At 51.7% G+C, this 25,497-nt stretch overlaps 1 protein-coding gene across 2 annotated transcripts in view; it reads right to left on the reverse strand.

Moving 5' to 3' along the window:
- LOC309601798 (bridging integrator 3) overlaps nucleotides 1–25,497 on the reverse strand; it is a 41,883-nt gene that overhangs the window by 10,327 nt on the left and 6,059 nt on the right. Inside the window, exons 2-6 of one of the 2 annotated variants that reach the window (XM_082334928.1) lie at nucleotides 21,393–21,441; nucleotides 14,042–14,082; nucleotides 13,362–13,423; nucleotides 8,258–8,394; nucleotides 7,889–7,929 (exon numbers count right to left, since the gene is read on the reverse strand). In XM_082334928.1, coding sequence (XP_082191054.1) covers nucleotides 7,889–7,929; nucleotides 8,258–8,394; nucleotides 13,362–13,423; nucleotides 14,042–14,082; nucleotides 21,393–21,441 — 330 coding nt within the window. The remainder of the gene's footprint in view (nucleotides 1–7,888; nucleotides 7,930–8,257; nucleotides 8,395–13,361; nucleotides 13,424–14,041; nucleotides 14,083–21,392; nucleotides 21,442–25,497) is intronic. The other variant, XM_082334929.1, reaches the window with a different exon arrangement.

The following is a 25,497-nucleotide window of genomic DNA, read 5'->3' on the forward strand; positions in this document are numbered from 1 at the left end:
GCCAGCAAGGCTCTCATGTGCTCGCCCGATGATATTCTCCTTCTGACCGAGACTATCGCAAGATGCTATCGCAGCCGGGGCCGTGGCACGAGGAGCAACCTGCAAAAGTCATCAGGGAGCTCGCCCAGCGTCACCCTGCCGCCCAGCTGCCCGCGCGCGGATCAGATGCTGCTGCCCTGACATTGCTTTTTATGGTAACCTTCGCACACGGCTTCCCATTATATTTAAATGCCGCGGCAGCTTACGGGTCCTGGCTGTGCCGGGCTCCAAGCATGGACTCACCATCTCCTGGGCTATCGGCTGCTGCTAAAATACCTCCTCCCTCTACATAAGGTCCAAAAATACGCCGGGAGAGGGCCAGGGAAATAGGGGTGGGCAGTAAGGACTGCACGGAGGAAGGGAAGGGGTACCCGGGTTGAGAGGTCTCCTCGGTATAAAAGCACGGACGTTCTTTGCCAACGGCGCACACTTCATGTCAGCAGCTTGCGGTTGCAGCTTCTGCAGAAATTTCTCCCAATTATTAATGAGTTGGCGATGGAAAGGAAGGATCTCCTCAGGCCAGCGGCTCTTGGCTTTATTTTTGTGTTATATCCCTCACGGGGGGGTTGGTAACAGGGCACACAACCTCCTACCTCTCTGCATCGCACCCAAAAGCAGGGCAGGAGCAAGTTGCAGCTCACTAAGGACTACGGCGGGCGAGCCGAGTCGCTTCTCCGTAACACACTGCTCCTGTACGATGTGCCTCTGGGCCCGGCAAACATCGGAGGAGATGGCCCAGGGCTGGGAAATCCTCCCTTCCCTGCTCTGCAGGGAGGCTGGGCACCAAACGTCGAGCCGTGGCCACCAGCGTGGCCTGGATGCGGCCATCGCTGCCCCGCGCATCCATCAACTCTTGGCAAACGCTTATCGAGAAGATGCCTTAAAAATGCTAAGCTTTGTGTCGGTACCCAACGCTGGCTTTTAAATGGTGTTTTTCCAATGGCCCAGCTTTTGAGCCCTTTCTCTCGCACGCTCTCCCATGTTCAGCACTTCCACGGTGCTCGTACTTTAAAAGAGCCACGAGACACCAGAGAATTAGCACGCAGCCATTTACATCTTACAAACTCGCTACCGCAGGGGAAGAGCGAACCCTTTAGCTCCGAACCGCAGCAAGTGAGAACGCAGAAGACGATTAGCGACACACTTTCCATTTACTTTGAAGTTAAATCTGGTTTTAAAAAGGAAAAAGGCTTGATTTTTATTTTTTTACCCCCCTTTTTGTTCCTAGTATCAACTCGGTGCGATTTTGCAGCCCATAATGGAAGGACACTGTACTCCGGCAGCGCTTTAAAAAAATAGCTACAGTGCTGGATCTGAAGAGGCTGTTACTGTGTAGGCACAGCAACTACTGTCTCACAAGGACTTTTAATGCATAGATTATACCCTGCATTTCAGAGAGAGGGCGGGTGGCTGCCATTAACGCAACGCACCACGCCAGCTCCTCGGATCCGCAGCCGTGCCGGGCACGGCCGCCCAGCTCCGGCTGCCCCAGGCTCCAGCTGGAAACATCAGCGTTAAGTGATGGGTTGCTGAGGGCTCAAACCACCCCCCCCAGAGATGCTCGAAAGGTTTTAAGGGCTGCGAGCAACAAAATTGAAACCCGCTTGAGTTTTTCCTGAGCAGCCGCAGCCGAGCCGCGCAAGCGGCGTGGGGATTTCTAAGTTGCTTGCAAACCCCACGTGGCAGCTGAGGTTGTCTCGGTGCGGTGGTCCTTCACCATCGGAACCAGGAGGAAGGACCGGGCCAGCCGCGGCTCCTCCAGGCACCACCGGCATGCCAACCGAGCTCTCCCTGTGCCAACCGAGCTCTCCCCGTGAGTCACCTGGTTTAATTTTCACGCAGGATTAGCTCAGCTCAAGCAGGGAAGGATGCTCCTTCCTTGGACTGATCTGGATTGCGGCGAAGCTGCCTCCGGCTCCTGACGGAATTACTCCGTGTGAATTCCCTATTAACCCAGCAGCTCTGAAATTCCCCTGGAGTTCAGAGAGAAGTGGGTTTCTTGCCCACATTGAAGTCCTACCCAGGTTTTTCTCCCCATGTGTACAGAAATAGGATCTCAAGCCAAGTGCCAGGGGTGGTAAACACTCATGAAGGGCGATATGGAGATACGGGCTCCACCACTGCCAAGTTATTCTGATGCCTTAATAAACTGCTGCATTTCACATGTCACCCCAGTGTCTTTGCAAATATCTCATGCATGTTATTTACAAACGATCCTGGTGGAAAGCCTGGCAGAAAGGCTGGCTACAAACCCTCCAAAAGCTCCTGCCATCCACAAGCACATCCCTCAGTCTCGCAAGCCCTGCAAGAACAACCCCGCGAGGATCTCAAATCTCTTCCAAAGCCTTGGGCTAAGCATCGCAAACCCTCCCGGCAGCAGTGGTGCCAGCAGACAAGGGACGAGGACCGTCATTAGTGCCGTGGGTGGTGAGCAACATCCAAACAGCGGCAGCCCCTCTGGAAATGAAGTCTGAACAACTAAACCCAGAATTTTAGCATTTTAGCAGGACCAGGGAAGCCTCGCAAGCAAACCCGGGTCATTTCACCCATCCATTCCACCCGCACAGGGAGCAAGGATTCCTCCTGCTGCAAAGTGCTCCGAGAAGCACAGATGAAAAGCCCGAGATGTGGGTATTTATGGATAAGCCCAGCACCATCCTCCTCCGTACGCTCCACCCAGACCCTGCTTTTGTAGGGGCTGAGAGGGTCTGACAGCCGTAACCACTCACAAATCCCCAGGGCCGCCCTCTGTTACTCGATACTTTCTTTTTTAATACAAAGCAAAGAAAATTGAAGCCGACTTAAAGCAAATTTGGTGGGTACGGTGCTAAAAGCACAGAGCAGGAGTGAAGGTAAAACAGCAGCACAGGGCATTAGAGCCCCCGGCACGAAAGCGGCTTGCAGAATAAGCCGCCGTTGTTCCCTGTCACTTTTTCGGCAAGGCTGCTGAGAGGGGATTACAGCACAGGCGGCTTAAGAGGAGCAGGTGAGGGGAGATACGCAGGGATAACGAAAAGAAAATACAAATTACTGTCTCCCCGCTGCTGGGAGGGAGAGGGGGATGTACTGGTGAACTCCTCTTAGGATGACAGTTTAGCCCTGGAAAAAAAAAATACATAAATCAGCCGATTCTCTGAATTATAAATCATGTTGCCACCTCGTCTCCACGCCAGCCTCCCTTCAGCTTCCCGTAATTAAAAGGACGGGGTTGGAGAGACACTGCCACGGGAGATAAAAGTGCCACTAGGATTCCCGTCGCTGCCGGATTCGTTCGTTAGTCAGCCCAGCTGACAAGTCTGGTGCTTGAAAATTGAAAACTTCTCTCCCTCTCTGGCGGGAGGCTGCCGGCGAGCCCGGCGAGCGGCTCTTTGCGGGGATGCTCGAGGAGCGGGACCATCCCATCGCCTCCCGGCCGACAGCGAGCTCCCCGAGCAGCCCGTCTTCTCCTCTCCCTCTCCATCCCCGCTGCCTGCCCCGATGCATCCCCGATGCTCGCCCCGCGGCTTCCTCCAGCCCCCATTTTTAGTGTCAGCAATGCGAAAGAGGTGCTAGGGCTTCGGCGCAGGGAAAAATAACGGTAAAACCTTTATTTCTCCCTGTTTGCAAGCGTCTCGAGCACTCTTGTTGGCAGCCCCGTGAGCTAGACTAGGCTGGCATGCACGTGCGCTCTTCCCTATGGCATTATTTAGGGACAACGGCTTGGATAATGAAAGCAAAAGGAAGCGGACGGGATCTATGGCTGGCACCGGACAGGGGAAAAAGGAGTAAGAGAGCTGGGGAGCATGAGATGCGAAAGAAAGCGACGGCGGATGAGATGAGGAGGAAGTTTGGAGAGGCAGAAGGACGGCTCAGCGCGAGGCCGAAGCATCTGGGCTATGTTCGGGGATGCCTGCCATTCCTCAGCCCGTGCCCACACGTCCGTCGTGGGCCCGTCCACCCACCAGGAAGGGGGAAATTAAAACCAGCCCTTCCGACTAGAGCGAAAAGGACCAGAAATGAAGATGACGGTACAAAAAAGCAGCGAGCTGGGGATTAGGCCGAGAGCCCCGCGCGGCGGGAGGGGGCCAGGCAGCCATGTGGCTAGCTTTGTGCACGAAATCCTCATTAGGGGCTCGTTAAGGACATGAAAGCGGCTTTTCCTGCTTCCGGTCCCGGCAGCCCCAGGGGTGGAAATGCAGGGGAGGAAATGCAGCTCGAGGCTTCGCATTCATGGCAGGGTTATGGGAAGAAGAAGACGACCCCCCCTTGCTCCGTGGATGCCAAGCACTGGTTGCTATCGCCAGCAGATACTTGCTGACATACAGCTCTAATTGAATTTATACATCAGTCTGCTGCGAACGGCTCCTGGATTGCACCCCTGGGACCCGCCGCTGCGCTGACACCCAGCCCCGGGGATGGCAGCCGGGTGGCAGCACCCTTCGCCGTACCCCTGCCAAAGCCTCACCGTCCTGCAGCAGCCCCTCGGCTTTGACCGTGCCCCGAGCCAAGGGGATGGTACCGTGCCAGGGTGACCGCGACATCCCCACGCTCTGAGAGGTTCAGACAGCTAAAGTTTGTTAACTCGAGACCTTGCGGCAACGAAAATCGCCTCCAAACGTGAAAGGCATTAAAGCCCGTGAATCTCCAAACCACCTGGCTTATTTAAGCGGCTTCCTTCCTTAAATACTGACACACAATATGTAATACTAAGATGACAGTACACAGTCTATCACCAACCCCCGATCCAGCCAATACACCTCACTCCTCACCCAAGCCAGAGCGAAGAACTGGAAGAATGAAGTAAAAACCAGCTGTTTTGCTCCCCCCTTGCCCCAAATCCGCTGCTCTGGTGTGAATTTATGCAGGCATCTCCCAAAGAGGAGAGCAGCTCCCTCCCGACCTTTCCCAGCCACCCCAGCGCCTTGCCCAACCCACACGCTGAAATATGCAATATTCTCATTAGAGCTTTGCTCCTTCCCTGAAGTGAAATGAGTGATTGCCAGCCGAGGGCTTCTTGGGGCTCAAAAAGCAAAACTCTGAATAACCCTATGTCCCCAGAAGCAGAAGGAATTAAACAATACGAGCCTCCACCCCCCTCTAAATCTACTACCGCTTTCTTCTGCATGGTTTAACAAATTCTCCAATATTTGTCTGAAACCTACCATCCCTGGACAACTGAATGGAGATTTTACTGCACATGTGCCTCCGATTACAATGTATTACCACTAATGATAATTGCCTGGATTATATTTATCTGTTTCTTTGGCTAATAAACTATAAAAGACCACCAGTGAAGATGTAATAAAGTGCAGCTGTTGTAGCAAAAGCCTTTTTCTAGGTCAAAGCAAGTTTGGGAGAGGCTGGGGAGGACTGTCTCTGCGAGGGGAAGCAATACCTAACTGGAAATAAGAAGAGCTCCTCAAGGCAGCTTTCATTAATCTGAAACTTTTATCCTAGAAACGTTGCTGGGGTTTATCTGCCAGCAGGACAAGGGGAGGTGCAAGCTCTGCATTTCTCTCCTGCATCTCATTAGCCTCAAAATGGACCCTTGGGCTCTTTAGAAATGTTCCTGGCTGCACGACTCGGCCATGCACGTACCTAGGCGGAGAGTCAGAAAGAGGGAAGGAAAGGAACATTTTTTGCTCAGCGCGGAGATGCAGCCTCTCCGAGCGTGAAACATAAGCTGTTTAAGAGCACGCAGCAACTGTTTGCAGGTGCCAAAGGGCAGGAAGGGAAAAAATACCATATTCAAGTCCAGTGGAAATTTAGGAAGTTGGAGAGAATTGCCAAGGCTGGAAAGCAGCCAGGACGCTGAAGTAAACACCCTTACGTTTAACTAAGGACGGGACTGATAACCGCCCTGAAGTTGAGCCTTACACCTTGTGAGACACGCTCCCGGGCACCGCGCTGCTGCCGAGGGGGAACAAACCAACTGCCCCCGCGTCCTGCAAAACTCCACTCTTCCCCCAATATTTCCCTACGGCAGGAATAATATAACGTGATCTTGCATAGCTGCCTCAAACCCAAAGCAATAGGAAAGGGTTTTCCCCTTCTGTACCATCTGTGCTACGGCAGCATCCAGACCAGCAGCCAAACACCGCACAAATGCAGAATAAGATGTCGGTGATGTGGAAATGTCTTTATTGTCTTTAATGAACGGCTCCATACGCTGCCCAGGGTTTAAAACACAAGGCAAGGTTTGCAGGGAATGGTATTATCTTTCATTTCGTCAACTAACACAAGTTGGAGGAAAAAAAAAAACCCATGAAGATCTCAGAGACACAAGCCCTTCTTCCAATTTTAACAGAATGCTGGAAGAAAAAGTTAATGTATCTTTCATGAGGACAATCTAGATAATAAGCAACACAATTCCACAGCATGAGCCTGGGGTTTTTTTCTTTCTTTCTTTCTTCATTTTTTTTTTCCTAAATAATCAAGAATTTCTGGTCGTGGATAGACGACCGAGGTAAAACTTGAGTCACCAAACATCCCTCGGATAGAAACACACTGTAACCTCATGCGCTAAGTGGTGTATGAGATTTTACTTTCAGATTTGGGCAGAAACAACAACTTAAAAAAAAACCAAACCACCCTGTGTCAAACCTAAACTGAAATTGTTATTCAGCAATTTGCAACACTTACTGTCATATTAAAGTAATTTTATTTTATTTTCGCTCGCTTGCTCTGTTCTTGTAACAAAATAGCAAATCTCAGGATTTCAGAAGACATTTGGTATAGCAACTGAAGCACTCCTTAAATGTTTAGGGGGTACAGCCTGTGACACTGATAATGGCTGCTAACGCCGGTGGAAATTGTGCAGACAGAGGGGAATTGCAGCAGATGAGACCTAGGTGACAAAATTGCCGCGGTGCCGAGGCATGACTGAGTACTGACGCACCGTACAGCACCGGTGAGCAAGGAACAGGGGAAAATATGGAAACCTGCTACCAGAACAATACCGTCAACAGCTCCGGCTCTCGCTCGCCGATAAGGATTTATTTCCAAGCCGTGCACCCTGCGGACGGGCACGGTTTGGAGCGAGGTCCGACGCCGGCACGCTCCCTGCCACCTCTCCGCCCGGTGACAGGGTGGCTCTCGGCGTGACTCTGCACGGGCTCCCCTCCACGTGCACCCCACGCCGGCCCTGCAGACCACGTGCGCTCTGCATTTTTTCCTGCAGAGGTTTGCAAGGCTTTCTCCAGGGTCTGAGACATCCCACCCTGGCTCAGTTACCAGCCCGGGATGGGGGATGTTGGTCTTTTTCTGTCCGTACTTCCCACCTGCTCACTGTCTAGCTACGACGGCTCTAACATCTCTTTCTTTCCCGCACGGATATATTATTTATAAACACGAAAGAACTTCCACTAAAAGCAAGCTTCTACTTATTTAGAAAACTTCCAAAGGAAAGAAACTTTTGTTCAAACACCTAAATGCTCACCACCCTGGGCTGGATGGCACCGGCCGCGCCTGCTGGCCGCAGGGGAGCTCCCCAGTCCATTTTTCTCCTTTGGATGAAGCAAAGTTTTGGGAGTAACCAACACGTAAAGGAAGAGAAGCTGGATGCTTTAATGCACTCAGGATTACTCATCTCAGGTGTTCTTTAAAGTACAGATAAAGACACCTGGCAGGCCAAGACACGAGAGGTCTCTACCCTTGCCACAGACTACAGACTCAGCTAAACCATCCCACCTCTCCATGCCCCAACTGTAAAGCAAGAAGGATGCCATTTTGTCACCGGGACGTGAACTATTACCTCTTTAGCAAGGGCTGATTTCTAACCCGACAACATCTCTTTCGATGATACACATCCCTAAAGTACATGGTTATGACAAACACTCGATATGGCTCATAAGACAACGTTGGTACTTACTTTTTCAAAGGCTCTATGACTGTCTTTTGGATCTGATTCACCTGTTGAAAGCAAAAGGGATGATTATATGTCAGGCTTGTTGAAAAAGCCTGTTTGCACAACGATACATGTTTGCACAGCGCCTACCATAGGGTGATGTGGGCTTCTGAGCACAACCACGATGCCCTTTAACCAAGAAATAGCAAACTTCTCCCATGTGCTCGGGATGAGCTGCAATCCCCAGTACAACCAGAGCCAGAAGAAGAGTAAGACTATAGAGAAACTCATGTGGGAAACGTCTTGGAGATGATGACAAAATGGGAAGGAGGAGATACCAACAGCACCTCTGCACACCCTGGTCTCCCCTTCTTCAGCCAAACCCATATTCACCTTCTCCTGGTTGAAGGAGTCCATCCTCTTCATCGCCGTGTCGAAGGCTGTGACCATCTCCAGAAAGCTGGGCTCCTGTTCACACAGGGGGTTAGACAGCAGGTCCGAAGAGATTTTGACGGCCGACTTGGACATGGCTGTGGGCAACAGGAGCATGCAAAGGAAAGCAGAGAGGGTCACGTCTCAGCGGCTGCCTGGCGGGACAGCCATATGAGTCCTCATTGCCCAGGCTGGCTCCTGCATCTGCAAAGGGTGACCGTGGGCAAAAATCAGGGACTTCAGCCACCGAGGAGGGTTTAGCACAACTTTCCAGGAAGGTACTCAACATCGGTGAAAAGAAAAGAAAGGAAGAGCCACCAATTCATTCACATAAACACCCAGAGAACTGTTTTTATATGTTAAGTCTGAACCACTCCAATGTACAGCTTGTGGTGTTGCCAGAAATAATACCAGACTAACAAAAGCACTGTTCTCTTAAAAAAATGTAGATGGGCTTTTTTATACGTCTTTTCTCGACAGACTATTAAGTGTCACTCTCAGTCTTGCTACAGCTCTTCCACAATGAGGAAAATCAGTCCCTTAAATCTTTCAAATGGCTTTACGAAAATATATATATTTGAAGAGGATTTATTGCTGGTGGAAAAGGACGAGACTGACAGGACTGGAAGACGAGGCTTCTCTTTTACTCTCAAAACAGGCGCTACGCAAGCAGCAGAGACACAAGCTGGCTAAGCAGTTTCCCTCAGTGAGCCTAAATTTTCTGCCCGTGGAGACCAACCCAAAAGCCAGGGTGAGACTGGCACCAAGAAATACAGAAACACCAGGTCACGCACGGACGGGCTTCAGTTCTTGTCTCGCTGGCACTTTTGCTTGTTTTCCATCCGACACATCTCTCTTCCTATCCACACACTTGGTCTTCAAAGGGAAAACTAAATCCCTATGACAGGGCCACTACAAAAGAGGAAGAAAATAGCTAAGGTACAGAATGGGAAAAAAGGATGAATAAAAAGGCAAGCATCAATATAAATGGGAATAAATAAGAAAAAAAATAGTCACGGGTACTAAAAAAGAATGTTCTTTTTCGTCAGCACTGTTGCTGGAAGTTATTCCAGTTTAAGATCAGAAAGCCAGATGCTTGAGCCGTGCTACAGATGAGCTTTGGAAAGACTCCTACTGTACTCACTCAGATATTAAAAGTTAAAGTCATCTGAATAATGGGGCTTAAGATCATAAATCAAGGGGTTAAACATTCTGATTTAAAGGTTACACACAATTATACAGAGAGCTCAGAAGCTAAATAGCTGGGAAGCTCAATGCAGAACGAGATGCTAACTAAGGAATAACAAAGCTACCGTATCCGTCTATTATCCAAACATTAAGGGTTTAGGCATTTAAACCTTTAAACAGATGGGATATAATCCATATGTGTGACCACATCTGAAGAAGGATTTGTGCCAAAATGGGACGGAGTTAAGAATGGCAGAACTCCCTCAGCTGGAAGAAAAATTAGTTTCCCTTCCTAAGGAGAGGACTGAAAGAGTACTGTAGCGAGGGGAGCTGCGGCGAGCAGCGGGGTCACGCTGGGAGGCCAGAAACCGGGGCTTTTCAGGCACATTCGGCGAGACTTTGGGCCAGGTGCTTCCCCTGCGTCACCGACCTCACCTGTACAGCTCTGCAAAAGCAGCCGCGGTGGGCTCGGTGGTTCTCGCGGCAGCTTTGCGGACCCCGGCACACGCCGCGTCCCCACTGGTGCGCAGGGAGCTGGCAGCCCGGGAGGGCATCCCCTGGTCCCACCTCCCCATGCCAAGAGGAGAGGAGAGGAGAGGGAGAGGGAGAGGGAGAGGGAGAGGGAGAGGGAGAGGGAGAGGGAGAGGGAGAGGAGAGGAGAGGAGAGGAGAGGAGAGGAGAGGAGAGGAGAGGAGAGGAGAGGAGAGGAGAGGAGGGGAGAGGGAGAGGGAGAGGAGAGGAGGGGAGGGGAGAGGGAGAGGGAGAGGGAGAGGGAGAGGGAGAGGGAGAGGGAGAGGGAGAGGGAGAGGAGAGGAGAGGAGAGGAGTGGAGAGGGAGAGGAGAGGAGAGGAGAGGAGTGGAGAGGGAGAGGAGAGGAGAGGAGAGGGAGAGGAGAGGAGAGGGAGAGGGAGAGGGAGAGGGAGAGGGAGAGGGAGAGGGAGAGGGAGAGGAGAGGAGAGGAGAGGAGAGGAGAGGAGAGGAGAGGAGAGGAGAGGAGAGGAGAGGAGAGGAGGGGAGAGGGAGAGGGAGAGGAGAGGAGGGGAGAGGGAGAGGGAGAGGGAGAGGGAGAGGGAGAGGGAGAGGGAGAGGGAGAGGGAGAGGGAGAGGGAGAGGAGAGGAGAGGAGAGGAGAGGAGAGGAGAGGAGTGGAGAGGGAGAGGGAGAGGAGAGGAGAGGAGAGGAGAGGGAGAGGAGAGGAGAGGGAGAGGGAGAGGGAGAGGGAGAGGGAGAGGGAGAGGGAGAGGAGAGGAGAGGAGAGGAGAGGAGAGGAGAGGAGAGGAGAGGAGAGGAGAGGAGAGGAGAGGAGAGGAGAGGGAGAGGGAGAGGGAGAGGGAGAGGGAGAGGGAGAGGGAGAGGGAGAGGGAGAGGGAGAGGGAGAGGAGAGGAGAGGAGAGGAGAGGAGAGGAGAGGAGAGGAGAGGAGAGGAGAGGAGAGGAGAGGAGAGGAGAGGAGAGGAGAGGAGAGGAGAGGAGAGGAGAGGAGAGGAGAGGAGAGGAGAGGAGAGGAGGAGGGAGAGGAGAGGAAAGGAGAGGGAAAGGAGTGGAGTGGAGAGGAGAGGAGAGGGAGAGGGAGAGCGAGAGGGAGAGGGAGAGGGAGAGGGAGACGAGAGCATCACCTGCCCTTCAGGGCGGGCTTCAGGAGGGTCTGTACTGCACTTTGCTAATAAAACATGCGGGACACGACTCCAATTAAAGGAAGCGACTTTAGAGAGTCACTGATTTTTTGAATCACAATAAAAGTAACGGAGAACAGCCAGGCACGCTCCAGAGAGCAAATCTGAGCCACAGTGATCCCGTGGGTCACCTGCATCTCATTTCAAAAGAAGAGCTTTTGTCTCCAACTAAAGAACATCCTCCTGCTCCTTAAGATCATATTTTGTTTGGAAAGAGGGTGGGGAAGGGGGTTAGTGATCTTTAGCCACAGTACGGAGAGTGCCGCTAATAACCCGTACCCTGTTCCCAGCCATGCTGCTGCAGCTGGCAGGGCAGCGGCCGAGCCTCGCAGGAACATTTTCATGCAGACGGAGGAATCGGTCTCGTTCTGAGCTGAGTCTTTTTTGGCAGAAGGTGGAGACTCGAGCCGCTGGGTCCAGTTTGCTAGGGAGTGTTTGCAGGCAGTGAATAATCAAAACCCTCGGCGCAGAGGTACAGTGGAAGAAATAAGACACTCAGGAGGACACAGCGCTGATACACTGCCGTCCTCGTCGGGATATGGGGGCTGGATGTTGGCTGAGCAAGCACAGCCACCTCCTCTCGGGAATGGGCACTGCCAGGTGAGGAAAGCAGTCCTCAGAGCTTGATCAGATCTACCTCCTTTTCCTTCAGCCATCCCTCACCAGACCACATTCAAAATCTTCCCTTACGCTCATGATTTCGTGCCTTTAAATGAGAAATCAGATCTTACTGGATCTGGCCAAGGCTCATTTGTGACTCTGCCATGTAGCAGAACGGAAAAAGAAAGTCCTCCCACAGCTCCTCTGGGACTTGAAATGCTCCATATAAACAACGCCCACTGCAAGGGAGGGGAGGGGAATCCTTAACAAGGAAAAATTTACCAAGGATCCCTGACAATGACCAAAGTCCCCAGAAAGGGCAGTTTTCACCCTGGAAAGGAGTCCTGGCTGAGCCAGTTACTGGTGCCTTTCCCACCGCTCTCCCTGTGCAAGCACACGCACAGCCAGCACGGTTCTGGGAAGGGTGGGAGAGCACGGGCAAGAGCCGGGATCCGTGTTTATGTCTGGCAATATCTGAGCATGCACACACACATAGGCACAGGTGAGAGCCTGTATCATGGGAAGCCCCAAATTTGCCAGCCCTCCTTCTGGCAAAGCGCCCGGTCGGGCTCCTTCCCACTCCCCTGCCCCTCTGTGAACCCAACTCCCACGAGATGAGTGTTGGACCAGTCCAGCCCACACCTGTTTGCGCTGGTGCATCTGCCTTGGCTCCAGAGCTGTGGGGGCCCGGTACAAATAGGGACTACTCCAAACCACATGCTGAGAAAAACCATCTGTGTTTAAAACAGCTCCTTGCTGCATGTTTCTGCAGGCTGCCCTGCTCGGTTCAATAACTGGCATCCACCGAATCCACTTCTCCCAGCTCCCCTCCGCCAGATCGCTCCATCTTCTCTCTCCCATGTTCGTTTCAAGCCTGCGCCACGTGGTGCGGTCACACCGGTTTCCTACTAGAGAAGCTATGAATGGAGCGGGCAGGGGCTGCCGTGCCTTGGGAGGGGACACCTGAAGGGCAGATGTCCCCTCGCGCAGGCAGCTGCGGCGGTACACGCAGAGATGACTTGTTTATTGCTTCCTACGTCGCCCGCTGCCACGAGGTCAAGCCAAAGCAAGAAGCCACCAAGGGAACGAGCAGGGTTATTCCTGAATGAGAGCTGCTAGGTCAGCAGTTCCGACGCGAAACGCGTACGGCGATGCCTACGTGGTGCTCTGCAGACCCCCCCAAAGCCTCAGCCCATCTTCCTTTGGCTTCAGAGAGCAGAAGATGCCCTCACCTGAAGTAGACGAATATGCATTGCTTGACCCAACAGGCTCAGCTGGAGACTGCTCCTGCCTGTCTAACATGAGAACTGGAATAATTACTCCTCTTTTTCGGCCACAGAAACTGAGGCAAAGAAAAGAAAGTGACTTGTCCAAGGCCACACAGCAAGCTGCAGCTCAAGAGATAGGGACTAAGCCCATAACATGCTTTCTGTTCCCTTGGTTGAGCTACTGCTCATGCAGATGGCCTTGTAACTAAGCAAACTGAGTGGGACTGAGATCTAGATTTGTTTTCCAGACTTGTCACAGATTACTCATGTGATCTTGAGAAAGTCACTTCATCTCTTTGTGGCCAAGTTCACAGTCTATGTATCCTACAGTCACATACCCAAGTCTGCATCTGTGCTTTTCTTCATATCCTTCTGAAGTTTTTTGGTCTGATCTTCCAATCTGAAAGATGGGAGAACAAGGCAAAGTCTGAATCTTGGAAAGAAACAAACTGAAGTGTATCATACATGCAACAAATCATTTACGGGCTGAATATGCTGGCTTCTGTTGTGAGTTAAAAATATCCAGGCAAAGCTCTCTGAAGTTCAGTACTGCTCAACCTTTTCTGGTTGTTTTCAGATGGTTTTGAACCTTTTCAAGTTGGTGATCTCTTATTCAAAGTCACATATTTTCTTAAATCCTCACACTTACCACAAATGGTAAAGCCAAATGCTTCCAGATGATAAGTGTGAGCTTATGCGACACAGTCAGTATGGTAAAACCAGTATTTGTCCTCAGAGGTGTTGAGCTGTTCGGTGACCCCACAGTTTTCTGGCAATTTTACACTCTTTACTTTAGAGCTGCCATAATCCGCAAACCTCAACCCCACTGCAAATACTTCTTAGGATACCTTTGAACACCCGGCCACCAGAGAAACTCTGAAGAATTAGAAATTACAGGGCAGTGAGTGATTTGCTGGGAAGAGCGTAACTGGCTAAAATGTCCTGGGAAGATGCAATAAGAGGGCACAACAGAGAAGTATGCTACTGTTCCTGTTTTACCAGTGTGGTTGATACTTACTGCTGAAGCTTTCCATATTCCCTTTCAAAGTCTCTCTCCACCTGTGGAAAGAAGAGATGGAAACCAGCTCAAAGGTACCGCAGCAAAGCCTGGAGTGGCAACTACCTGTGCAGGGAAACCTGTCCTCAGGAAATGCCTACGTGAACCCAGGGAAGCATAAGCTGCAGCTATAATGGGAGTTACGCTTCAAAAGTAAATGAAGTCTTGGTTTTTTTTTCCTCCAGACTCTCTTAGAGCAAAAGACACCGCCACCAACTGCGTCAGCTCATTCCAAGGATGTGCTCCAGCACATGAATTGGAAGCTGACAGAGTAAATGGGAATGCCTTAAAAGCAGAGATCGCAACTTAGCACGCACTGACACAGGCGCCCACAGCTCAGCTTGGTGCCGGCGGGGGACGAGCCCGCTTTCTCTTCCAGAGGCATGATCGTCCCAGAAGCTGAGAGAGGCTGCTTCTCCTCCAGCAGCAAAGGACCCCCGCCGTGGGGCTGCCCATGGCTGGCTGCCAGACCCCCACCCAGCCGCTCCCTCCTTCCCCATCTTCAACAAGATGGGTTTTCTCCTCCCAAACCCCTCAAGCCATTACTGAGCCCTCCAGTCTCCGTATTATTTGCCTCCTCGATACGCTCCTTGTTCCTGCAATAGCTCCCTCCGATGAAACGCTTCAGCTGGAGCAGCGGTCCAAGCGGACTGCGGCACCTCGCAAAGGAGGGAGAAACCTGTGCCGGCGAAGAGCGCAGAGCTAAAGAACAGCCTTCTCCCGATGCTACATCAATGACTGCTTCCTCCTACTTGCTATCTGGCAGCAAATCTCCAGTGATACAAGATATTTTAAGGAACTTTCCTTCCATGCTGACTGTTTTAACACACACTTAAATATTCATTCCACACCTCGTCGACCAAATAAGCAAATGGATTTCAATTGACCAGCCAAGAGTAAATACATGCGCTTTTGTTGTCATGGGATCAAAACTGGGTTCATTTGTGTTGTCAAGCTACCATGCTATTAAGGAAATGCTAAGTGTTGCAAGCAGCCAGGACTAGAAGGATCCAAAGGCTTGTTCCAAATCTTCACGCTGTCCTCGGGATTTCAAACCCAGGCTTGATGTAACGCTACCAGTACCACGTACCAGTACTTAAAGGGGAGCTACAAAGAAGATGGAGACTCCCTTTTTACAAGGAGTCCCATGGTGAGGACAAGGGGTAACGGGTACAAGTTACGCCCAGGGAGATTCCAGTTGGACACGAGAGGTAAATTTTCCACAACGAGAACAGTCAATCATTGGAATAATCTCCCCAGGGAAGTGGTTGACTCCGCTACGCTGAACAAGTTTAAGACTCAGCTGGATATGGTGCTGGGCCATCTCGTGCTAGAAAGACTGGACCAGATGATCCTTGAGGTCCCTTCCAACCTGGGATTCTATGATTCTATAAACAGCATTATGTGAAACCAGAACGCTTATTAGCGACATTCGCTTTTCAGTCAAAACTGCTATTAAAAGACCAGTATTTTAAGATGAAGCCCAGGAATCCCAACTTTCTTGAAACCTCCTTTTCTAAATATCTTTTTGGTCTGCGCTTTCAGATACTCCGCAGCGACTCGACCAGCCCGATCCGAAGGCAGCCGGTGACCGGCGCAGCGAGCGTGCCGAGTTTCAGCCCCGTCCCCAGTGGACAGCTGTCCACGCCATCAGCTCCCACCATCCGGGGGATGCATGCTGGCTCTCCCTGTGGATGAAAAACCTCCATCGAGCTCCAGCTCCCTTTCGTGCTGCTAAAAATGGTCGCTGGAGAACAGGCATGGAGCAGTGTGGGGGCAGCTCACACGACTTCTGCCTGGTTCACAGTTCTGCAGAAATCCGCAGCAGCTGGTGCCTGGAGGTCAGGTAACCAGCACATAGTAAAAATCACCCTCGATTTCTATGGCTGTTCCGGCTGCTAAAATAACCAGGGAGTATTGCACTCTATTTATATGCCTTATGTGTGAATTGTTTTGGTTGCAAACCAGAGAGGGTCGGGCACGACTCAAAAATATGTCCTTTGAAGGCTGGTGGTATCCTTCCCCTGGCATGGAGCTCCAGCCCTCTCCACGTTCGGGAGGCTCTTCCTCGCGTCTGCTCAGCAGTCGGTTCCTCCAAGAACCGGAGGGTTTGGACATGAAATGAAACCACCTGCAGAGATCCACGGTATCTGCCCCTTCCCTTCTGCTGTTTGATTCCCCCATTACTGGGCAAGGAGCAGAGACGAGCGAAAGGCGTCGTTGCCCGATGGATACGAAGGAAGGCAAAACTTCCCCACCCTGCGACCCTCTGGGTGATGCGAACCCCCAAATCTCGCAGGGCTTCCAAGCTTCCCCGAAACACCCAACCCCGGTTAGCCTGTGCGCCTTCTACATATGATCGAGGTGACTCTACAAGGCGGCGCTTCAGCTGCCCGGCCTGACTCACATCTCCAGTGCCATCTATGCGGAGACAGCTGCCCAAGGATTGCTCTTATTTTTCACGCCCACAGTAGCAACTGGCTACCAGTCATCACAGTCTGCAGGCTGATGTAGCCTTCCCAGTCATCGCCGGAGCCCAGATATACGACACAGAAGAAGCGCACTCGATGGAGAAGACGCGCTCTCACGTGCTCCCACCGGGCAGATTTACAGGCGGCAGCGACCGGCGGATCAGAGGCGTGCAAGGAGGACAAGCTGAAAGCAAGCCAAGCACATTTTGCAGAGTACACAGTAATTCCCGCTCCCAGTAGCGATCATCAATGGCCACACATACCCGACACTCACGGCAAAAGGCTATGGATAGGATTATCATGTTAAGAGTAACGAGAACAAGAAGTACAGGCAAGAAAATTACAATATCCTGAAGGGAAGTTTCCGTAATATTAAAATAATCCCACTTCTCCGCAGCCTCTTTCTGAAAACTCAAAATCAAAACGTGTTTCTGTATTGAACGCTTTTTCTTCTAGGCATACGGGCTAGTTAATTCAAGATTGCTCGTCTCTGGGTTTTTATTTAAATCTACATAAAGAATGACGCGTTCTTAAAAGCACCGAAATAAAACAACGTTCTTCTTTTTCACCCAGTTATTTTTGTTTGCAAACACTGGGCCTTCCACCTGTGATAACACCCCTCCTGCTTTCAGGGCGATATCATAATCGACACCATGGTTACAAGGCAACGAAGCAAGACCAAAGCCAACACTACAAAGAGATGGAAATAAGGGACTGTGATGAACCTTCTTATTCCCCTGAGGTTAATTTCTTTTCCTGGAGGAGGAGGACTAGCTGATTTCTACATGTTCCAGTGGTCTCAGCCTCTTCATGAGGCTTGGGAAAAAGAGGGAAGCAAACGCTTCCTCCTCCCTCCTCTCCCCCCAAAAAAAGAAACCCATGTAATTAGGCCAGAAATTTTGCTATAACCTGGAACTTCTGCTGAGCTTTTGCCATCCCATCAAGCAAGAGGAGATTCAAGGCAAGTAGTGTGGGTGAATATTCGCTCTGCGTCCCACAGCGGAGCCCTGAGCCGAAGCAACGCTGCAGAGTGCGGGCGTACCTAGGACTTCACGGGCTTCGCCACCCCGAAAGCTCTCCAAACCCCGCTCTAGCAAGAAAGCTTTCAAGAAAGGCTGCTTAGGTGGCACGCTAAAAGGGAAAAAGGATGCACCTCCGAACCACAGAGACCGGTTACGTCATGCTGAAGATTGAAGGAAGAGATTGAAAATGAGTAAAATTCTTTAACTGGCGTCACTTGATTTCACCCCACCATTTCTGCGACATTTAGTCCGTTGTTTTGGGATTTCCAGCTCACTGGTGGAGCCCAATGGAAAGGCGCTGACGGCCAGCAGCTGCAGTGGAATCCTCCTGCTCATGGAGCACCTCCGTCCGACATCCCTGGGGAAGGCAGAGCTGCTGGGATGAGTCAAGGAAGGGAGGCTTGGCAGGCGTGTGGGCCCACAGCTCAGGTCTCCGCTCCCTGCCAAGCTGACTCACCCAAGGTTAGCCAGCGAGGAGGAGGAAGGCCAGCCATCTGAGTCAGCCCAGGCCAGAGCGCTGCCGAGGGAGGGAGGGATGGAGGCAGGGGCAAAACCCGGGTGATGGGAACGGGCTGTGTGCTGTGTTGCCCCATCCCAAGAGGGGATGAGAGCCAGCTGGCTCTCCCGGCTTCTGACCCGGCTCTGTGCCCCGTGGGGACGTGCGGCCGGTTCTTCTTCCCGGCTACCTGCCGGCTCAGATAACCCAAGCCTTGGTGAAGAGCAGGGTACAACCTTGGGGTGACGCAGATGAACTTCAGCAAGCTGGAGCTACAAGAGAGCTCAAAAGACAACTGCAGCTCTGGTTCCAGCGTAACCCCTGCTCAGACCGAAGTTGTCCTGGGGGAGGGAAGAACATCTCTGCCGTAAGAGGCTTCATCGCTGCATCGGATTTGAGCAACAAACATTCTGCAGAGAGATATAATTCTAACAGGTTTAACTTCTATCACTGGGCATTAGTTTAATTGGGCTGTGTTACTGTGTCCTCTGTGGCTCCGCTGACAGCAGGTCCTCTCTTGCGCATTAGATCCTCCCACCCGGCTCCTGGCCTCTCGGCGAGCCCGGTGACAGCTGCTCTTTTCAGGGGAGAGGAGGGGAGAGATTATGCTGTCTGGAATTGGATTTGCCCAGGTTAAGGTGGAAACAAAGCAGAGGCATGTCTGGGGGGCGGGAGATCACTTCAGTTCACCCGCCGATATTTTCTACGGGGGTTTCCTTCTACCTGAAGAGCTAAACTGTGGCTGACACCATGCCCTTCTTCAAAGGATCAGAAGCGAGTGGGCATAGGGAGTCATGACTAATTCCCTCTGCAGCCTAGGCAAATTGCTTTTCAGTACTACTGCCGGCCTAGATTTGACACCAGCCCCAGCGTTGTTTCATCAAGAAAAGAAAAAAGGCTTACTGGCGAGCTAAGCCTCTCTTGGCAAAGCGATTCTCCCCTCTCGTGCACTCGAGTTACATGCCTCATGGAGAGCCAAATAAGTTAGATCCTAACAAATGCCTTTTTTTTTTTTTTTTTGGCCTCCCCCCCCTCCTCTTTTGTGGTCCAATCTCTGTGAGTGGGAGCTCCTCTACCCGCAACCACTTCCCTTCTGATCAGCTTGGGATGCAGCCCTGGAGATGCCGCACCTTCCCACTTCCTGCAGCGGGTTCCAGAGCCCAACATCTGGAATATCACAGACCTCGGCTGCTACCGCTGTTCCCAAAAGCCCGCACAGATGGAGCGTCTCAGCCTGCAACTGGGAGGTAAAGTTGGGGGCCTCGAGCTCGCTAAAGCTACAAAGCAGCCCCATCGCTTCCACACCACGACGCCGAACGCCTCGCTCCCAGGGGAGATCGGTGGTTTCCTGCCGTTTGTTCTTCTTTGAAGAGCTGCACTTTACACTTACTGTGAGGTTGCAAGGCTTTGGGCTTCCTGTTTTCTGCTTTCCACGGATCTGCTGCCTGAAGAATACCATCATCATCAACACACGGCAAGTGGAAGCCATTTAAAAATCGGCATCCAACTCTGAGCTACCGAGTCGCTGACACAAAAACTTGTCGTTCTTCTTGGGGGAGCTGAGGAAGAGGGGGAAGGAAGGAAGGAAGGAAGGAAGGAAAGGGAAAAGGCCTGGAAACGCTCGCGCTGCTGAATGAACCTCTGCCTGCCGGATATTCTGAGCTGTTCTATTTAATACACACACACACACACGTATATATATATATAAGCAATGCCTGCCAACTGCCTCAGCACATAGCAGCAGCTCAGGGGAAGACAAGCTCTCAAAGGTGCAACCGTTCATCTGCACGGAGCCCGAGCTGCAGCAGCAGCTCAGGGACGGCTGATTTCAGCAGCGAAGGAGCATGGCACAGGGGAGACAAGGTCTCTCAGACAAACCTCTCGCAACAGCAAACACAGCAGGAGCAGAGGGAAATCAGCAAGCACTGGCAAGAGAGAAAATATAGTCAACTTGGATGTGAGAACAGGTGGAATGGAGACGTCCAAGAAAGCTGGTCAAGACACCCAGAGCTGCAGAGCAGTTGGTTCTTGCAACAGCCTGGAAGGACATCGGTGTTGGAAACACCGGGAAAGACAACGAGAGGCAAAATCTCGTGGAGCAAGGCAATGCGGGGTCTCCCGAAACGAACGGGAGTGGGTGCGAAGACCTGAGGCTGGTGGACTGCCTTTCCTGGGGGACCGCAGACAGCAGCACCTTCCGCCGGCTGGTCGCCAGCCCCTGGAAAAAGGGCAGCTGAAGAGATACAAAAACCATTGAGGGATTTTATCAGTCCTTGTCTTCATCGCCTGCCTGGCTTAAATTTTGTACTGACAGTTTGGAGCCGTTACAGGAAATTGCTGGTCTACGGCAGCAGACAACAACCAAATCCTTTAAAATACAACATGTCAATCAAGGCATAAAGGGAGTGGCAGAATTAGCCCTCTGCCTCCAGGGGAAAATGTCATGTCCCAAGGAGAAACTGCCCCGTAAACACGAGTGCCCACGCATCCTGAGGAATTAGCCGCGGTGAGTGTCCCAGAGAGGAAGGATCAGAGATGTTAGTCTGTTCAAGGGATTAGGTCACCAATGCCGTTATAAAGACAAGGTCTCCACCGCGCTCGCTGCCGGGGCACTTATTTTAGAGCAGGTATGCAGGTTAGTTTTCAGGGACAGCTACTGTGAGGTCCCACAGCTTTTTTTTGCACGGGACAAAGGCAAAGACCATCTGCTTAAGAAGGGAAAATACCACAGCCAGCTGCAAGCAACAGCACTTGGGATAGGAGTCTCAAATACACGAGAATACAAAATGCTTTTTTAATTTGCTTTTAAAGCAAATGCTGTGCAGCACAAATTAATTCACGCCCGAGCACTAAGCATCTCAGCTTATAAGCCTTTCTTTGGAAACAGTTATATTCAGCGATCTGAACCACTCCTCCTCCTCCATCTGCTCAGAAAGGATGAACAAACAAGCCATTGCTGAAAGAAGGAAGGAAGGAAGGAAGCCCGTTCAGCCATCTCCGAGGAAAACTGTGCCAGACCAAAAGAGCTCTTCCCCTCACCACCACCACCCCCCAAAAAAAAAAAAAAGGGAAAAAAAAAATAAAAAAAAGAAAGAAACAGATCCCAAACCAAAATACTCTCCCTGGTTGGGGCTCCCCCTCACTCCTCGCACGAGGAACCGAGCGCTGGTCACACGCGGCAACAGGTTCTGCTCGCTCACATCTCCCTCCCACGCGCGCGCACACGCACACGCTCGCAAAATGGGACGAGTCAAAGTGCCGGCTTGACTCATCAGCCACATGATCAAAGGCTGGAGCTAAAAAGGGGGAACTGGTTTACTCACTGTCTTGGGTACAATCTGTTTCTTGGGCTGCCCGATCTTGAACGGTATCCTGGAAAAGAGAGAAGAGGGAACGTGTAAGCAAGCGATGCTGGCCTCAAACAGCCCAGCCCCACGGGTCTCGCCCTCGGTGATGGGGTTTGGGGTGAGCAGGGCTTGTCCGAGGGTAGCAGCACCCCTTTTTGTGCAGCCTGCTCCCCCTCCGAGAGCCGGTGTCTGCCCCGAGGCCAGGACCTCCATCTCCAGCCGCAGCGCGCCCCTTTCCCCACTCTCCCACCATCCTAGTACGGCAAATAAATGCAATGGATGCTCCAGGCGTTCCTTGGCTGAAGAACATGCTGTGTTTAAAAACAAATCCAAAGGGGAGGAAAAAAAATAAAAGATTTAAAAAAAAAAAAAAAACACAACCAAACCCTGTAAATATTTAGAAAGAAGATATTAAAAAAAGTAACAACCCGAGTGTCTGGAGCTGTGAGCTGCTTCAAAGGATTTCTCTGATACAACAGCTGTAGGAGCGGCTCACCTGCCAGCAGAACAGCCTTCATTCTTAAAATCTTGAATATGGTTGCTAGTAAAATCTGGGTTACCTGAATGATTTTCCCCACGCGAGCTAGCTCAAAGGTGAAGAGTACTCAAAATAAATTACACAACATATGTAAGGGTGGCTGGGTCAGATGGTTGCAGCCAGGCAGCCATCCTGAAAATACTTGGATTTCTTTCGCCTATCAGTATAATAAAAATCCAGGAATTCAACTGCTCTTTCCAATGTATTTCATTAAGTTAAAGAGGTGCTGCTTGGTTGAAGCATCTCATCCAAAACCTCCCAATGTTTTGTGCATCATACTGCTTTAACTAAAAAGAAAAAAATTGGTCCCATAATGAAATGCAAGTATCTTTTCCCGGAGATGCCTCACCTAGAGCATGCCCACAGCTCAGCGGCATCGGCATCCCACCCCAAATCCACACCGGGCACTTCTTGGGAAGGTCCCCGAGTCCCCTCTTGGACCAGTCCAAATTCTGACATTGCTACCCGAAGTCGAAGTTAATAATGTGCATTTTAGGACTCCGGCTCGGCCGCCGGTCACGCTGCCTCGCAGGCTGGCTTTGCTCACTGCTGGGCAGCAAACGCGTGGCTGGTTCTCCATTTGCTTCTCATCAGCTTTACTTACAAGATCCCCCGCCCCGGCACTGCTATAACACTGCTCGATCGGACAACTGGAACGCCCGAAAACATTTTTATTAGTGTAATGTGCTGTAAAACCCAGCTACAAGCAATGCCACGCGATGGGAGAAAGCGCTTGCGACGAAGCGACACGCCATCCGCGCGGACGAAGCAAAACCAAGATCACCTGCCAACGCGATCCCTCCCGGCCTCGCTTCTGCCCGGCTTTGCCGCTGTTTTCGAACCAACGGTGTAATTAGCCACCGGTAATAAACCGGGGCTGCAACCCATGCGTACCTCCTGAGCGGCTCGGGGAGCACAAGCCAACCTGAGTCACCAGGTTTAAATTTAAATTTTTCCTGTTTATGGTTCTCCGGTTGGACTGATATAATTTTAGGTTGTTAACCCTTTCCAGCTCCTGCGGCAGCCGTGAATCACACTTCTTTTATAAACAAACACTTGTCTGGTGTATAATTACCCTGTCAATAACTGGGTGTGTGGTGCCTTACAGGAAGAAAGCAAAAAAAAAATGGATTTTTTCTTTGTGTTTTCCTACATGGGTCAAATATAAACTAAAATGAGGCACCTCCCTTACTCTCGCAGGCACAGGCTGTCCCATCCGCAGCCAGGTGCCGTCACTCGATGTTTTTGGAAGTGATGGCATCAACCTATCTCGGTGGAAGGAGGAGAAAAAGATGTGGTCTTTACCCCGGGGGAGTGAGTTATCCCAAGAAAAACCAGCTTGCACGACGAGCCACGGCGCCTGCTGGGCAACCTCCGGCAGCGCGGGAGCGAGCGCAGGGCTCAGGCCGGAGCTAGGCTGGTTCCTAGCGGGAAAGCACAATTAAGAGGGCGATTAAAGCATTACCTGCACACAACCTTCCCCTCTCCCTTGTCTGGCCAACCCTGCCAACGCGGGTTATTTAGAGAAGCCATCCTGACCGTTGTTGTCCGCTGGCAAGCTGGGTTAAATCAAGGGAATTCTGGTAAAAAAGAGGGATGCGGGGAATGGGCAAGGGCAAAGCCGTGAATCGGCATCGGTTGGGTGCCACCGAGCCGGCAGCGCAGGCAGCAGCCGAGGGGAAGGCAGTGGGGAGCACGGGGGGTCCCACGTGGGGTCCCGTCCCGTCCCCCATCTCCGCCGGACCGCAGAGGGGAAGGAAAAAAGAAAAATCCCAGCTACTTTCTTCCAGAACAAAAGCAAGTCACTGGAGCGCTTCACAATGCTGCAAATACACTTTGAAGCAATAAATATCTCTATTAGTATCATGATGCCGCTTGGCTAATTACGTCTGTCTCGGTAAAACCTCTAAAAAATAACCCCATGCAAGTAATGTCTATTCACCTTTTTTTTGTTGTTGTTGCTATTTTACAATTTGAGATAATCTTCCTGGTTTCTGAATCTTTGTCTTTTAATATGGTTCTGTGGAGGGGGGGGGGAGATGCATAAGCAGGAACAAAAGCAGTAAGGAGGAAAAAAAAGACGAGAGGTACGGATCTTATCTGAGCTTTTAAAACAAATGGATACGCCCCGCGCTTCGAAACGCCGACGGCAAGCTGCTGCCGGCACCGAGAATTTTTGCCCCTCCGCGAGTCGGCGTCCCAGCCTGCGAAATGGGGGGGGGACAACACGTGCCCGATATAGCAACGTTACAACCATTTGCTTAAAAATGAAGAGCCGCCAGGTGTTTTATTCTGTGGAGAAAACGTATGAGGGGCATAATGCAAACAAGTTGGAGAGAGATGGGTCGGTATCTTTGACTGCCATGGATCACCCGCGCGGCACGGTTATCACCGTTACCTTAAAAGCTGAGCACGGGTCTATGTACACCGATGGAAAACCAGAATCGGTGCATTTTTTTTTGATCTCTCATTTCTGCTGAGCGAGAGAAAGCTGGGGTTGTGTTTGGGGTGTGAAATCCCTTGAAATCCTGTTCCTGAAGAGCGCGAGCGCGCTGAGTCACAGCCGGAGCGTTCCCACCCCGGTCCCCCCCGCGCCGCAGGGCTGGGGGAGCATCCCGGCCCCTGGCCCCGACCGGCCACCCGCACCCCTCCCCGGGGAGGTCGCAGGGAGTTTAGGAAAGCAGTGGGGTTCAGCTGGGAGGGAAGAGGGCAAAGAACTGCAGGGAGGGGGTGGGAAGAGCTTAAAGTAGGAAAAAAAGTGTGGGTGGAGAGAATCCTGCAAGCTTCTACTCGGGGATGCTCAGGAACCCCAGGGAGGGGAAGGTGGGAGAAGCTGTGGCTAATTTTCTCTGAAGTTTCCCCAGCAATGTCATATATTTACTTGGCTTTTCCATGTGCAAACCCAGGGCCGCACACCAAAGCAGCTAATTCTCCTCTGGATGCACAGGAGAGTTGCAAACAAACCTCGCAGGCAGGGGGGGAATACAGCTCAATGAGGTCTGCGGGGAGCTGGAGTTTAAAACATGTAGCTCCCCCTCCCACTCTCCGCCAGTCCCCTGAAACGAAGGCACACAGGAATTGCCAGCGTGAATCAGACTAAATCATTGCTAATTTAGGGAGGCGATGGTCCTTTCGCTGCGTTGGACCGAGCAGGACATCAAACCTTGGCACCATCCCCGGCCTGGAGCAGGCGGCGGGGAGGCTGGGGAGCCCAGCCGGCGTTCGGAGCGTGCGCGGGGGATAAAAAATCGGTGGCTGCGAGCCGTTCCCCCATAGCACCTTGCATCTGAACACCGCTTTGCAAGCCCTAATCAGGCCCCAAAAGACCCCTCGCAAATAAGCAAGGGATAAGCACGAAGCATTTTCACCCACGGCTGATAAGCTGCTGTCCCTGGGGATGCTGAGCCACTTGCCGCCGAACCAGGGGCTGGGGAGGCAAGGAAGGATGGACAGACGGACGGACAAGCAGCACGCGAGGGAAAGGGCAGGGAGAGCTGAGGCCAGGGCAATGTGCTCGCTCACAGTCCGTTTGGGAGGTTAATT

This window comes from Platalea leucorodia, assembly GCF_965183815.1.
Source record: "Platalea leucorodia genome assembly, chromosome: W".
Taxonomy (NCBI): Eukaryota; Metazoa; Chordata; class Aves; order Pelecaniformes; family Threskiornithidae; genus Platalea; species Platalea leucorodia.